This window comes from Rana temporaria, chromosome 5 (genome assembly GCF_905171775.1).
Source record: "Rana temporaria chromosome 5, aRanTem1.1, whole genome shotgun sequence".
Classification (NCBI taxonomy): domain Eukaryota; kingdom Metazoa; phylum Chordata; class Amphibia; order Anura; family Ranidae; genus Rana; species Rana temporaria.
In genome coordinates, this window is record NC_053493.1 from 6,110,096 (window position 1) to 6,125,235 (window position 15,140).

General features: G+C 43.5%; 1 protein-coding gene across 1 annotated transcript in view; it reads left to right on the plus strand.

The window, feature by feature from the left end:
• Positions 1 to 15,140, plus strand: part of LOC120939758 — a 105,483-nt gene that overhangs the window by 19,599 nt on the left and 70,744 nt on the right. The window contains exons 5-9 of the mRNA XM_040352093.1: positions 1,299 to 1,364; positions 3,848 to 5,480; positions 9,283 to 9,447; positions 11,707 to 11,871; positions 14,838 to 15,002. Of these exons, the coding sequence (XP_040208027.1) occupies positions 1,299 to 1,364; positions 3,848 to 5,480; positions 9,283 to 9,447; positions 11,707 to 11,871; positions 14,838 to 15,002 (2,194 nt within the window). The remainder of the gene's footprint in view (positions 1 to 1,298; positions 1,365 to 3,847; positions 5,481 to 9,282; positions 9,448 to 11,706; positions 11,872 to 14,837; positions 15,003 to 15,140) is intronic.

A 15,140-nucleotide genomic window follows, 5' to 3' on the forward strand; every position in this document is an offset into this window, starting at 1 on the left:
TCAATGCCCATCAGTGCAGCCTATCAGTGTCCATCAGTGCCTCATCAATGCCCATCAGTGCAGCCTAGCAGTGTCCATCAGTGCCTCATCAGTGCCCATCAGTGCAGCCTTATCAGTGCCCATCAGTGCAGCCTCTCAGTGCCCATTAATGCCACCTATCAGTGCCCATTAGTGCAGCCTAATAGTGCCCATCTGTGTTGCCTATCAGTGCTGCATATCAGTGCAGCCTCATCAATGCCGCCTAATCGTGCCCATCAGTATTGCCTATGAGTGCTGCATATCAGTGCAGCCTCAGCAGTTCCCGTCAGTGCCCATTAGTGCAGCCTTATCAGTGCTCATCAGTGCCACCTATCAGTGCCCATTAGTGCAGCCTATCAGTGCCGTATACTAGTGCCCATCCGTGTTGCCTATGAGTGCTGCATATCAGTGCAGCCTCATCAATGCCCATCAGTGCAGCCTCATCAGTGGCCGCTTCCGGGTATGGTCTTCGGGACTGGGCGTTCCTATTTGATTGACAGGCTTCCGACGGTCGCATCCATCGCGTCACGAGTAGCCGAAAGAAGCCGGACGTCGGTGCGGCATTATACGGCGCCTGCGCACCGACGTTCGGCTTCTTTCGGAAAATTGTGACGCGATGGATGCGACCATCGGAAGACTGTCAATCAAGAAGGAACGCCCAGTCCCGCAGCCCATACCTGGAAGCGACGGAGAAGATCGCTCTCTAAAACGCTAAGTACTGCTTCAATTTTAAAAAAAACTACCCGATTCCCCTTCACAAAATGAGCCTCAATCTAATGTTACAAATTGTCATTTCCGGGTGAACCTCCACTTTAGGTCATTAAAATTCAGTAATACACGGTCTCACTCTTACATGCTCAGTTGCTCTCCATTTGTTGGCATTACTGAATTTGTAGAGGCCGACTTGCTGACGCCCTAAAGCAGAATGAAACCCTCCTAGCATTACAGCCAAGGAAGCTGCTTCTGTTTGATCTGCTACTGCCATGGTGCGGCACGTGTGATCCGTTATGACACCGGCCATTTGATGGTTTGGCAGTTTTGTTGCGGACACAGGCAAACGTGACAGTTGGCAATCCCGGCATTCCAGAAATGTTACTTTTTTTAACCATTAAATCGATGGGTTTTAGTTCCACTTTATGATTTATTGCTGTTCAGGGGTTCTGGGCTTCAACAAAATGGCCGCCACCGGCAAGAAGAAATAGGAACAGTGCTGGAGGCAATTTAAAGCACGTGGTCATTTTGGTAGCATAATTATTCACTTATTTCTTTTTCTTATTAAGGAAAGCGTCTGGTGGAGAAGATTCTATCGGATGAACGTGGCCACACACTGCCTCCGAAGCTTAGAGGTAAATACAACACACAGTACATGTGAAGAACATGATTCCGGAGATGGTGTTGGAAGGTTTTTCAGCGGTATGTGTAGCGCACCCCCCCTAAGGAGCCGCAAGTAGAATGGGATTCCCCACCCTGCACAGCCAGGCACAACACATCTTCACAGGCACACTTGAGTCAGGGTAGAGTCCAGTGCTTTGGTTTTGTTATTTTATTGAGGGGTAATAACTGGGCAGGTATAGGTAATCTTGGGCCGGGCCGCCATCAGGAATTATGGGGCCCCTTACACAGCTTCAGGCATAGGCCCCCTGGAGCAGAGAACCGGGGGGGGGGGGGGCTGCCGCCTCAAATTGAGAAGCGGGGGTGCTGCCGCGAATTGGGAAGCGTGGGGGTGCTGCCGATAATTGAGAACATTAAGAAGTGCAGGGGTGTGAATTGAGAAGCGGCGGGGTGCCACGAATTGGGGGGGGGGTTGCCCTGGGGACCTCGGTGGCCCCTTGCAAATAAAAAAAAATATATATAAAAAAAACTATAAAAAAAAGGGGGTAGGCATCCGGGGCCCTGGGGACCTCTGGGCCCTTTAATAAAAAGAAGAAAAAGAAATAAAAAAAAATATATAAGAAAAAAAAATTAAAAATAGTTTATTTATAAAAAAAATAAGGGGGGTTGCCACCCGGGGCCCTGGGGACCTCTGGGCCCTTTAATAAAAATAAAAAATAAAATAAAAAAAGATATATAAAAAAAAATATTAAAAAAAAGGGGGGGGGTTGCCATTTAGGGTCCTGGGGACCTCTGGGCCCTTTAACAAAAAAAAGAAGTGGTTGCTATCCGGGCCCCTGGGGACCTCTGGGCCCCTTACAGGTGTACTGCCTGTACCCCCTGATGGTGGCCCTGATCTTGGGATGCCCACTTGACTTTGGAACAACTTCAGGGACAACTCTTAATATATACAGTCTTTATTCACAGCTCTTCTCCTTCCTCCAGCACACACTTGCTTACAGAAACCCAGCTATATCACCCTGTAGTAGGGTTGTCCCGATACCGATACTAGTATCGGTATCGGGACCGATACTGAGCATTTGCGCGAGTACTTGTACTCGCGCAAATGCTCCTGATGCTTCATCGATACTTTTTTTTCAGAGAGCGGGTGGAGAGGGGGCGGAGAGCGGGCGGAGAGCTGCTGCTGCTGCCGCCGTCTAGTCCCCAAAGAGAAAGCCAACCCCCCCCCCGCCGCCTAGTTGATTAGTGTGGGGAACATTACAGCTTTCATTTGAATAGCTGTGTGTTCCCCTCCACGCCTCGTCATATATAGCCCCTCCCCCCTGTCCGGGCACTTTGATAGACAGATGACCCATCCCAGGATTGAATGGGTGATCTGTCTATCAAAGTGCCTGGACAAGGGGGGGGGCTATATATGACGAGGCATGGCAGGGAACACACAACTATTCAAATGAAAGCTGTAATGTTCCCCGCGCTGATCAACTAGACGGCGGCGGCGGGGGGGGGGGGGGGGGGCTTGGCTTTCTCTCTGGGGACAAGGCTGCATTTGGGGACAAGGCTGCATTTAGGGACATGGCTGCATTTGTGGACAAGGCTGCTTTTGGGGACAAGGCTGCATTTGGGGACACATGGCTGCATTTGTGGGCAAGGCTGCATTTGGGGTCAAGGCTGCATTTGGGGACAAGGCTGCATTTGGGGACATGGCTGCATTTGGGGACAAGGCTGCATTTGGAGACAAGGCTGCATTTGGGGACATGGCTGCATTTAGGGACATGGCTACATTTGTGTACAAGGCTGCTTTTGGGGACAAGGCTGCATTTGGGGACACATGGCTGCATTTGGGGACACATGGCTGCATTTGTGGACAAGGATGCATTTGTGGACAAGGCTGCATTTGGGGACAAGGCTGCATTTGGGGACATGGCTGCATTTGGGGACAAGGCTGCATTTGGGGACAAGGCTGCATTTGTGGGCAAGGCTGCATTTGGGGACATGGCTGCATTTGGGGACATGGCTGCATTTGGGGACACATGGCTGCATTTGGGGACAAGGCTGCATTTGTGGACAAGGCTGCATTTGGGGACAAGGCTGCATTTGGGGACATGGCTGCATTTGTGGACAAGGCTGCATTTGGGGACACATGGCTGCATTTGGGGACACAAAAAGTATCAGTACTTGTACTCGGTCCTAAAATATTGGTATCGGGACAACCCTACCCTGTAGTCATTTACCCTGTAGTACTAGTCACCCTGTAGATCCCTCTCCTTCTGAGGGACGTTCCTGAACGTCCACTAAGAAGGAGGAAGTGCCCATCCGGCCGTATATGTAAAGTGGCCGGGTGGGAGGTGGGTAATTTGGGCTCATTACATTTGAATCAGATCACGTGTTGCTTGACTTATACATATATCAATATACATATACAGTATCAGTTGTATTTTATAATATTTCACTAGTTTTGAGTGGTTGTACTATAAAATGTATTTTCTATTCTTTCCAGATCTTCAAATAAAGCACAAGCAACATCTTCTGAAGGAATCTCAAACTCTAGAGGAGCCGAGATCCCCAGAATTTACACTGAAAGCACAAAAATTCCCCATCAATGAGCGTTTTGTGAAGCTGAGCGTTGTCTCTATTGATCTGTTCAAGGAACACATTTGGCCCAACAAGCTGTTCAGTTGGAGCCACCAGTCACAATGTGCCCCACGTGCAGTAATGGTGAGCGGAGTGCCAGGAATAGGGAAGACCACACTGGTGAAGAAGATTGTCTATGATTGGGCGAATGGAGAACTCTACCAGAGATTTGCTTTTGTCTTCTTCTTCAAATTCCGAGAACTCAATAAACTGGGGAAGGGCAGTTTGGAGAAGATGATTTTTCAACAGTATCCACATTTGGAGGGTCACATTGGAAATATTTTAAAACATCCAGAGATACTTCTGTTTTTATTCGATGGATTAGATGAAAGTATTCACCAAATTGATTTTAACTCGAGTAGAATATCTTCTGATCCAAAACAGAGAGAAAATGTTGGTGTGATTGTGGAGAGTTTGGTAAGACAGAGACTTCTTATGGGTTGCTCCGTACTGGTAACCAGCCGTCCAACCAGACTGGCATCAATTAACACCAAGAATTTCCAGAGAAAGGCTGAGATCATTGGATTCCACCACAGAGACCAACTCATCTACTTTGACCATTTCTTTGGAGACAAGGAACTCTCAGAGAAGGCTTTTCATTATGTACAGGAGAATGACACGCTGTACACTCTCTGTAATATCCCATCATACTGCTGGATCGTCTGTACAGTGTTATCAATGTGCTTCAGAGCCCAACCAACAAACACCGATCAGCCGATGGCATCATTGCCCAAAACAGTGACACAACTCTTTGTGACCTTTGTCTCCAACATTCTGGCCAATCACAAGAAAGATAGCGCTGCCACCACCCGGGAATTGATATCTATCGGACTGATGGCAGAAGATGGAGTCACGAATCACATGACTGTATTTGATCGCCGCCATCTGGACTCGTTCAGTGTGAGAACTGATAACGATCTCTTTTCATGTCTCATGATGGGATCTGGTTGGCCTCCTGATGTGGATTACACCTTCTTACATCTCACTCTTCAGGAGTTCCTTGCTGCTTTAGTTCATTTTATTAACTATAATCCCGACAAATTACAAGAATCACTTGATAGGGCTGAATCGTACAAAGACAGCCGTGCTGAAATTTTCCTTAGTTTCCTCTGCGGTCTCTCAGACTCTTCTACTAGATCCATGTTAGAGTCTCATGTAGGAGGATTTTCTGCTGAGGCTTCCAGACACGTCACCTCCTGGATCCAGAGGAAGGCAAAAGACCAAAAACCTGACAAATCTATCAGGGGCTCCAGAGATCTTCTTAATGTATTCTACTGCCTACATGAGAGCGGGAATAAGGAGCTGGTGTTACAATGTATCGGATCAAGGAGAGTTATTGACTTTTCTGGCATTACTCTCACCCCTGTAGACTGCTCTGTCTTGTCGTTCATCCTTGAATCCTGCAGAGAGACAGAACATCTAAACCTGAAGGGATGTAATGTTCAAAATGAAGGATTAAGAAAACTTGTACCAGCTCTACACACCATCAGGAGTTTGAGGTAATGGATACATATTTCTGTAAAATTATCCAAAATAGATGCAGCGCTAATAAAAATTGATAAGATAAATAACAAGTGAGAAATTATACAAAAATTCTTCAGTAAAACATTTTTTTGTGTGTAAAAAAAACAATGAATTACATGCGATAAGCATGAAAAAACAGGCGAGGCAGTGATGTCTTCTTTGGCTACACTTCACTTTATGGTTAGTTAGTTTGCCCATCCTCTTCCTGAAAGGAACAACGTAAAGACGTCACTGTCGTAGGCTCCACCCTACGCGTTTCGTCACGATAGGACGTCGTCTAGGGATTGGCCAGGACCTGGCTGGGTGAGACTGCAGTTTGGTACTCATCGCCATCTGGTAAGCAGGCCATTCCTTAAATCTGATTATTGAATTGCACACTATGGGCCAGATTATCAAAAAAGCGCCTATCTATAGGCGAGTGTAGCGTATCTCAGATACACTACCCCGCCGTAACTTAGTGAGGCAGGTCCCGTATTCTCAAAGAACTTGCGACCAAAGTTACGGCGGCGTAGTGTAACTGTGCCGGCGTAAGCCCGCGTAATTCAAAGTAGGCTAGTGTGGGCGTGTTTTATGTTAATGTTTCGTGACCCGACGTGATTGACGATTTTTTCGAACGGCGCATGCGCCGTCCGTGAACGTATCCCAGTGCCAATGCTCAAAATTACGCCGCAAATAGTCAATGCTTTCGACGTGAACGTAAATTACGTTTAGCCCCATTCACGGACGACTTACGCAAACAACGTAAAACACGACGCTGTTCGTACGTTTCCGACGTCCATACCTAACATGACTTACCCCTGCTTTATGAGGGGTAACTTTACGCCGGCGTATGTCTTACGCAAACTACCGTGACTTGGGATCCGAATTCTGTCACCCCAAGTCGCGCGACATGAGAAATTCAATTGAAGTGAATGAGAGCCGTCTTAATGTACACTACTGAAGTCGCTCCAACTTCAGAAAAGGTTCCTGTACTACTTCAAAGCGACTTCTAGGCAACTTGTAAGCAAATTGTACCCATTGATTTCAATGGAAGTCGCCTCCAAAGTCAGATCACTGTCTTAACTGAAGCAACTTTACAGGAAGAGAAAATAGTTTACTCAGGCAAACCCCTCCCTCCCACAGAGCTGATTATTCTGCGATTGGCCACAGCCAAGGTCGCCTGTCCTGGAGGCAAATTTAAGTCACGTTGAAAGTTGCTCCAAGTCGCGCTGAAGTTGCCTTGCAAAGTCACGCTGTAAGTCGGGTTGCCCCTGTTTGAACCAGCTCTTAGGGCCAAATCCACAAAGTTCGTGCCTAACGTAAATTTTTCCATTTAAGTTACACTGCCTTAAAATTTCTACCTAAGTGCCCGAATCCACAAAGCACTTACCTAAAAATTTTGGGCTGTGTAACTTAAATTCTGCTGTCGCAAGGCGTTCCTCTTCAAATGGGGGCGATTCCCATTCAAATGAGGCGCGCTCCCGCGCCGCCCGTACTGCGCATGCTCGTGACATCATTTTCCCGACGTGCATAGCACGAAATGACGTTACGCCGAGCTTTGTGGATTGCGACGGGTCAATAAAGTTGCGTCGAAAAAAAAAAAAATTCAAAATGAAAAAAAAATTCAAAATGAAAAAAAAATTCAAAATGAAAAAAAAAATCGCGTCGCTGGACAGAAAGGTCTGCTTTTACATGGTGTGCTAACTTTAAACCTTGTAAAAGCAGCCCTAATTTTGCGTATGCAAACTAAAACTTACGGAGAAAAAACGAAGCTGAAAAGCTTCGTGGATCTCCGTAAGTGCTAATTTGCATACCCGAGGTGGCATTTCGACACGAAATGCCCCCAGCGGCGGATGCGGTACTGCAATCTAAGATCCGGCAGTGTAAGTCCCTTACACATGTCGGATCTTCTCCCTAACTATGAAAAACTGATTCTGTGGATCAGTTCCATAGTTAGGAACAGGGATACGACGGAGTAACAGCAGTTACGCCGTTGTATCCCTTTTGTGGATTTGGCCCCTAATCTTTAGTGTACAAGTGCACAAAAATTGGATATAAATAAATAGTGATCAGCGCAACTTCCTGAGCTTGATAAAACTCAATATATAACTAAATCCTATGTGATAATCAAGTGAAATGTCCACACTTTTCAAAGTCCCCAAAAAATCTGATAATTCTTCTGAACGGTGAAAAAAACAACACACATCTTCAAATTGTGACAAAAGTAGTGTAGTGTGTCAAAATTTCTTCTGTGTGTAATCTTCTTGATTATCTTAATACTTAATTCTGTTCCCAGAGCGCTTACCCTAAAGAGGAGTATAGTAAACCTTCACGATCTCACAAAGCCATGGCAAACGCCAACTTCAAATCTTCAAGAATTTTAGGCTCAATGCAGGAGCCAGTTGGGACTCTCCACGGGTGGCAATAGATTTCTCGACTTCCAGCTATGTGTGGATATTTTGTTATTCTGAAGAAATCCAGTTTTCCCTGATTTCTTTAGAATAACAAAAGATCCATACATATCTGGATATCTCTTTGAGGTAAGCGCTCTGGGAGCATTATGTATTAAGATAATCGAGAAGATTACACACAGAAGAAACTCTGACACAATTTGAAGATTTGTGTTGTGTTTTTTTCACCGCTCAGAAGAATTTTCATTTTTTGGGGGATTTTGAAAAGTGTTGACGTTTCACTTGATTATCACATAGGATTTAGTTATGTATTGATAAAACAGAAAAAATTGCGCTTGTCACAGAATGTAGTAGTCAGTGATAACCAAAAGTCACCCCGACTCAAAAACAATAGGGGGGCAGCAGCCTATGTGCAGAAGCACTGGAAGACAATGTAAAGAAAAATGGAAGTTTAAGCTGCGCCTTTAACCCGGACTCAGTGTGAACAATAGTCCATATATTAATATATTGTTGTTATTCCTCAATAAGAGATTTGTTAGTGGGGAGAGTCCTTCACATTATTGCATGGAGCTGTTACACGTGAGAAACTTCAATCACCACCGTGAAACATTTCAATCTTCAGTGAGAGCCCACCACCATAATCTCAAGCCGCTTACCAGATACACTGAAATAGAAAGCAGTCGGCTATGACCTAGCCACGGCCTTTGGGGAGACAACCCACTCCCTGGATACGGATCAGCCACTTGTTCCAGCACACGTAACGGTACACCACCATTCGATCATATATAGAAATAGCAGGACATAGTGTAATTCCGCCATACAGTATAAAAGAAGTACTCACATTGTTGTAGTACAAAGTGAGCGTGTAAAAATTAGTTGCCGGTCGGCGAACATATGGAGCGGAGCCCTTCCTCCAGAACGCAATGACGTCACCGCACGTCCTCCCAGACGCGTTTCGTCATTGGACGTTGACAACGTCTCCCCAAAGGCCATAGCCGACTGCTTTCTATTTCAGTGTATCTGGTAAGCGGCTTGAGATTATGGTGGTGAGCTCTCACTGAAGATTGAAGTGTTTCACGGTGGTGATTGAAGTTTCTCACGTGTAACAGCTCCATGCAATAATGTGAAGGACATAAACTCTCCCCACTAACAAATCTCTTATTGAGGAAAAACAACAATATATTAATATATGGACTATTGTTCACACTGAGTCCCGGTTAAAGGCGCAGCTTAAACTTCCATTTTTCTTTAGTTATGTTTTGAGTTTTATCAAACTCAGGAAGTTGCGCTGATCACACTTTTTTTTTTTTTAAAGATTAAGAAAAGTAAAATAAAATGTAACGAAAAAGGGTATTAAATAATGTATTTTCATTTTCCTCTTCCATAGTTTTTATAATAATAACCTGACAGACATTTCCTGCACTGACCTGGCTTCAGGAATAAGAAATAACCGGACTTTGAGGAGACTTGACCTGTCCTGGAACCATCTGGAGGGTCCTCATTTCAGCGACCTGATGAAGGCTCTGACCACAAGCCAGTTAGAGGAATTAATGTGAGTAGAACAAGTACATGAGATTTTATACTACAACATGGATCTCTACTCTTGATTATATTGGGAAAAAAAAACAATCTGCTTGGCTATGTACACCATAGCCTACATTTTACGTTGCAGTCTGTGGTGTGGAAAAGAGGAAAAAATTGGGGCAACTTGGACACTTGATCATGTGGTCAATATAAAAACTAGGGGCAAACAGTGGATAAAATCATATAAAACCATCAATACATAGTTCGTTGGAGATAAATGGCTCATAAGAACAGAGTGCATTAGAGGTAGTCCATATATGATTCAAAAACAGCTCACTTCAGGCAGCTTTGTGTAAAGCAAGAAGACAGCTCTAAAGAAAGGCTGTGGGCTGGCCAGCGACGGTGGGTTCCGGCACTTCCAGGTCCCTGAAATGCACTGGTAGTGTGGAGATGACGTCACTTCCCGGGTGTCTGTTAGGATGTAGCAGCAGCGGCGCCGGTCAGCCTACAGCCTGATAGATTGCAGCGTCCCTCTTGGACCCCCCCCCCACCAATGGTCACTGAGGACTACCAGTTTCTGAGCCAGTTAAAGATGCTTGCTTTTTAACTACTCTTGTGAGTAGTTCTGATTTTATCTTACCAATAAATGTACTCACAGCTACACTTAGAAAGCGCTGCTGTCTTTCCCTGTTGAGTCTGTGGTGTGGAGTTGAGAGAGATTTGTGAGCCAGTCATGTATCATTTACGTATCCCCAGCAGTGTTGCCAATTTTCCGAATATTTTTACGACAAAACATGGAAAATGTACTGACGTAGCACATTTTTTACTGGAAACCTGAAAAATGACATTAAAGACCAAGACAATCAAATTTTGTTATAGGTGCAAACCATCCAAAATCTGATATTCCAGGTTTTTTGAGTTGTTGGAGACAAAAATCAGCAAACTTTTTTGGTGGCTCTCTTGGATTCCAGTGACACGTTTTCTGTGTCAGAGTTTCTAGGTATACATGCCTGCTTTCCACATAGAATTCTAAAATTTACCAGTGGTGTGCAAACTGTGGCCCTTGGGCTTGATGTAGCCCTTTCCTTGCTTTGTTGCAGCCCTTAGGCTCCCACTAATATGAGGCACTATTCCTCCCGCTGTCAACAAGGGTGAGGCACCATTCCTTCCACTGGTACTAATAATGGGGCACTGTTCCTCCTATTGACACCAACAATGGAGCACTATTTCTTCCAATGACACCAATGATTGGGCACTATTCCTCCCACCAATACTAATACTCCTCCTACTAAACCTCATGCACTTTGTAATTACATTTTTTTACTGGTTCTGACCACCAAGCCTGAGAAATTGTTTTCTTCAATTGACGCTGGGGTATTTTCTACTCCCACTGGCCACAGTTTGGCCCACCTAAAGTTTGTAGGTCAGTAAACTGGCCCATTGCCTAGAAAGTTTGGAGACCCTGGCTTAGACAAAGGAACAGCCAGAGTGGGAACATCCTATTGTTGGCAGGAATAGCGAAAACTCCAAGGTGGGTCTAAACAAAGTCAGGAACTCTGGCAGGATGAGCCAGGAGGTGGCTCTGCCCATTGAACTGAAATGCCACTTTGGTTGCACTGACCCCCTTAAAATCAATGTTAATATTTAGTTTAGAGTGGAATCTGACGGTCTAGAATAACTAAAATTAAATATAATGAAAAAGATAAGATACTTATTCGGAGTACTTTAAAGCGGGGGTTCACCCTAAAAAAAAATTCTAACATTACATTCAGCTCACTACCGACATTGTCAGTATGCTGTTTTTTTTTTTTTTTTTTGCTGTACATACCTTGTAAAGCTATTTTCTTAGCCGGCTTCCGGGCAGTGCCTCCCGCGGGAGTGGGCGTTCCTATGCCGCAGTTAGTGATTGACATGATGGCAAACACTACCCCCCCATCGCATAAGGAGCGTCACGAGTTGCCAAAAGAAGCCGAACATCGAGTCGGCGCTATACGCGCCTGCGCACCGACGTTCGGCTTCTTTCGGCAACTCGTGACGCTCCTTATGCGACGGGGGGGGGGGGTAGTGTTTGTCATCATGTCAATCACTAACTGCTGCATAGGAACGCCCACTCCCACGGGATTCACTACCCAGAAGCCAGCTAAGAAAATAGCCGGCATACTGACAATATCGGTAGTGAGCTGGATGTAATGTTAGAAATTTGTTTTTAGGGTGAACCCCCGCTTTAAGAGACAATATTGTGGAATATTTAATCATCTTCTGTTCTCATTTTTCTATGATTCTATAGTTTGTATGGTAATAACCTGACAGAAAGTTCCTCCATCCACCTGGGATCAGGAATAAGAAATAACCAGACACTGAGGACACTTGACTTGTCTGGAAACAATCTGGAGGGTCCTCATTTCAGGGATCTGATGGAAGCTCTGACCACAAGCCGGATAGAGGAATTACAGTGAGTAGAACAGGACAAACCTTTTCAGGAACACTTTTACATACAAAACATAAAAAAATAAAATAACTGTGGGGTGTTTTTATAAAGGGTCAACTCTCACATTTACCATTTACCGTGAAGCATTCACCCAATATGTAACAAACATCATGATTCACGAAGATAATTGCCACATTCTAAGAACATTCATCAGCATCTGGAATTGAGAATTCATGTAACAGTCTCCTAATATATCAGGTGGCAGCTTTTAGAAGATTGTCCTTATGACATTGACCATCTCAACAGATATTTTCATGTATTTCCCAACGATTTCCTATGGAAACCCAAACGGCTCATCCACATTCTCCGCATATGAGATACAAATTCATAAAATATTTTCCTATTTTCACAATTTGCATTAATGAAAAGGTATATCAATGAAAAAGTATTCTTGGCAAATGTACCTGAATTCGCCCAATGTCTTTAAATGTGTCCTTATATGATATTGTATTTGAGCTAAAACTCTGTTTTCAACTCCATGAAACCCAATCCCAGGATTATGCAGCTGGCAGTTCCACTGACTAATTGATATCCAGGTTTTTGTTAAAGGTTTGTTAAAATATGGAACTACATTTAGTTTGGTAACTGTTACATCATTAGAAACTGATGTTTTTTTCCACTATATGTCAGGACACCTACACACCGGCCTACAGTTGCATGGTTAGACATGTATTAGCTCTCTCTGTCCTACAACAGTTTAGAATGTCAGGGAATTTCTGACCAATTAACTTAGTCAGCTCTATCGATCGCTTAAAGAGGAGGTCCAGCCTGGGTGAAAATATTTAAAAGTCAGCACCTACAAATACTGTAGCTGCTGACTTTTAATATAAGGGCACTTACCTGTCCTGGGAGCACGCAATGTCGGCACCCCATCCGATCTTTGGATTGACTACTGGGTGCTGCTGAGTCTCAGAGATGATGGACATGTGATGTCTATCTACTTGATGATAAGGAGGAGGTGTGATGTATTTTGATGATGATGTGTGCCCCTCTTTGTCTACCTGAATTGTCATATATTTAGTTGCAGCCAATACAACCCATAAAAGCCACTCAGATTGGTAGATCATGTTACTGATTAATGTTTTGTGCAATTAGTCAATAACTGACCTGACCACCAGATGGCACCCTGGGACTAAAAATGTATATCTCAGGTTATCTGGGATAATCAAAATCTTCTATATTGTAATATCTAATCTGTATACCAATGCTCACAGATGGTTGATGGTAATTTTATTTAAGCATTTTGCAGATAAAGTAAGGTTTATCTGCGAAATACATAAAAAAAAGTGGCCCCCCCCCCTCCCTATTACTGGCAAAACGTTTGCCCTCTACATATCTCTGTGGGAACAGCCTCCAGAGTACAGGTCCTCTTTATTAACTGAGCTTCTAAGACAGCAGCCCTGCCCTACTCTGCAAAACCAGATATCTTTTTAGGTAAAATACCTCTTTGGCCAAACAGTGGACATTATCAGTACACTTTGCTATCAGTCTTCAAATAGCTTCCCTTGATTTGAAGGATGTACAGTATATTTTCATATCCCAAACCACACATTTACCCTTTGGAATTTGGAATTTGTTAAGCTCCAATGACTTTTTAAACAGAGAAAGTTGGCTACTTGAGAAGGGTAAAAGGCGTTCTAGTACCCCTTTATCAAGACATTTTCCTAATGGTTTTATCCCATCCATGCCTGGAAGCTCAGAACACTCAGGTAAACTCAGAACTTCTCTGAGTTTGATTATTAACTAGGAAAAAATCAAAACCTTTCTCCATATCCTTTCAAAGTTGTTTGGGGTAGCCTTTTCGATTCAGACCAAGAGAAGTCTGGCATCGGAAACCAGATCCGAAAAGGAATTTGAGAAAAATTTACGTAGACCTCAAAATACACATCAAAAGAAAGGAGAACATCTGCACTGGTTTCCCCTGCCAGAAGGTTTGGGATCAGGTGAAGTGGTGATGAAACCAAGGAGTCTTCCAGCATGTGGTATTTTTTTTGGGGGTCTTTCCCAAATCGATTGTTTTTCCACAAGAGAGAATGCTGTGCTGTCAATGTTCTTTTTCTTATGAGCTTTCTGCCCAAAATGTCACATGGATTCTGAAGGGGTTACGCCAACTGGGTCATCATGTTTTCAACCTATGGAAAATATACCAATCAAGTTCATTACTATCAAGCAGCTTTACTCTTGGCTATCTCATGGATATATACTGTATATTCATGTGTTTTTAACCTTTGTCTGCTATGTTATGAACTGGGGGAGGGATGATTTCTTGGACAGAATTTTCCAGTTCTGTTGTTTACTGTCCCTTGGTGGTGGGCAACCTTTTTTTAGGCATGCTATCATAATTACTACATGTAAAAAAAAAATGAATGGTTAGAATAATTTGTGTTTTCATCCTGCTGAGTGAAACCTGAAAATTTGTTATTGTTCCACTTAGGCTCCAGTGATCATTTAAGATTCTAAATTTAGTTCATATCATAGAGAGTATAATATCGGGAATGGAAGCACACCAAGATGGGTGGGAGCATCTAAAACTCCAAAGTGGGTGGAAGAAGAACCAGAGAACTAGGGAGAACTTGCTGATGAATTCCAAATAAAAAAAATAGGTGGTGACCAGCCAAGTTAAGATATACATTATATGCTGACCACACATGATCACCCTTGGATCTCCAAGGGCTTCTTTTGAACCCTGTGTCTTGGACTGACCTTATTTCCAGAAGTTTTTACAATTATTTTTTCTTCCGCGTTGTGTCCACCACTGTTTTTGTAGTATACTTTTGGGCTGTATTTTCATTAAAACCCTTTTTACGAGAAGATATACATTATATGACTTAAATATCACTTTATTTTGGGCCAACGCCCTAAAATGTGGTGTGATTTGTAAAATTCAAATGTTTTTATTATTTTCTCATCATTCTGGTTTTCTTCTACAGTTTCTATGGCAGTAGACTGACAGACAGTTCCTGCACCCACCTTGCATCCGGAATAAGAAATAACCAGACACTGAGGGAACTTGGCCTGTCTGGGAACAATCTGGAGGGTCTTCATTTCTGTGATCTGATGACAGCTCTGACCACAAGTCGAATAGAGGAATTACTGTGAGTAGAACACGACTGGTTGCAATAATTATTTTCTAGAATAGTTTTGCATCCAAAATATATAAATACTTGAAATAACAGGCAAATTTGTTTCAAGGGAGGGAGTATTAGATTTACTCTAAATTCACAATGCATCCA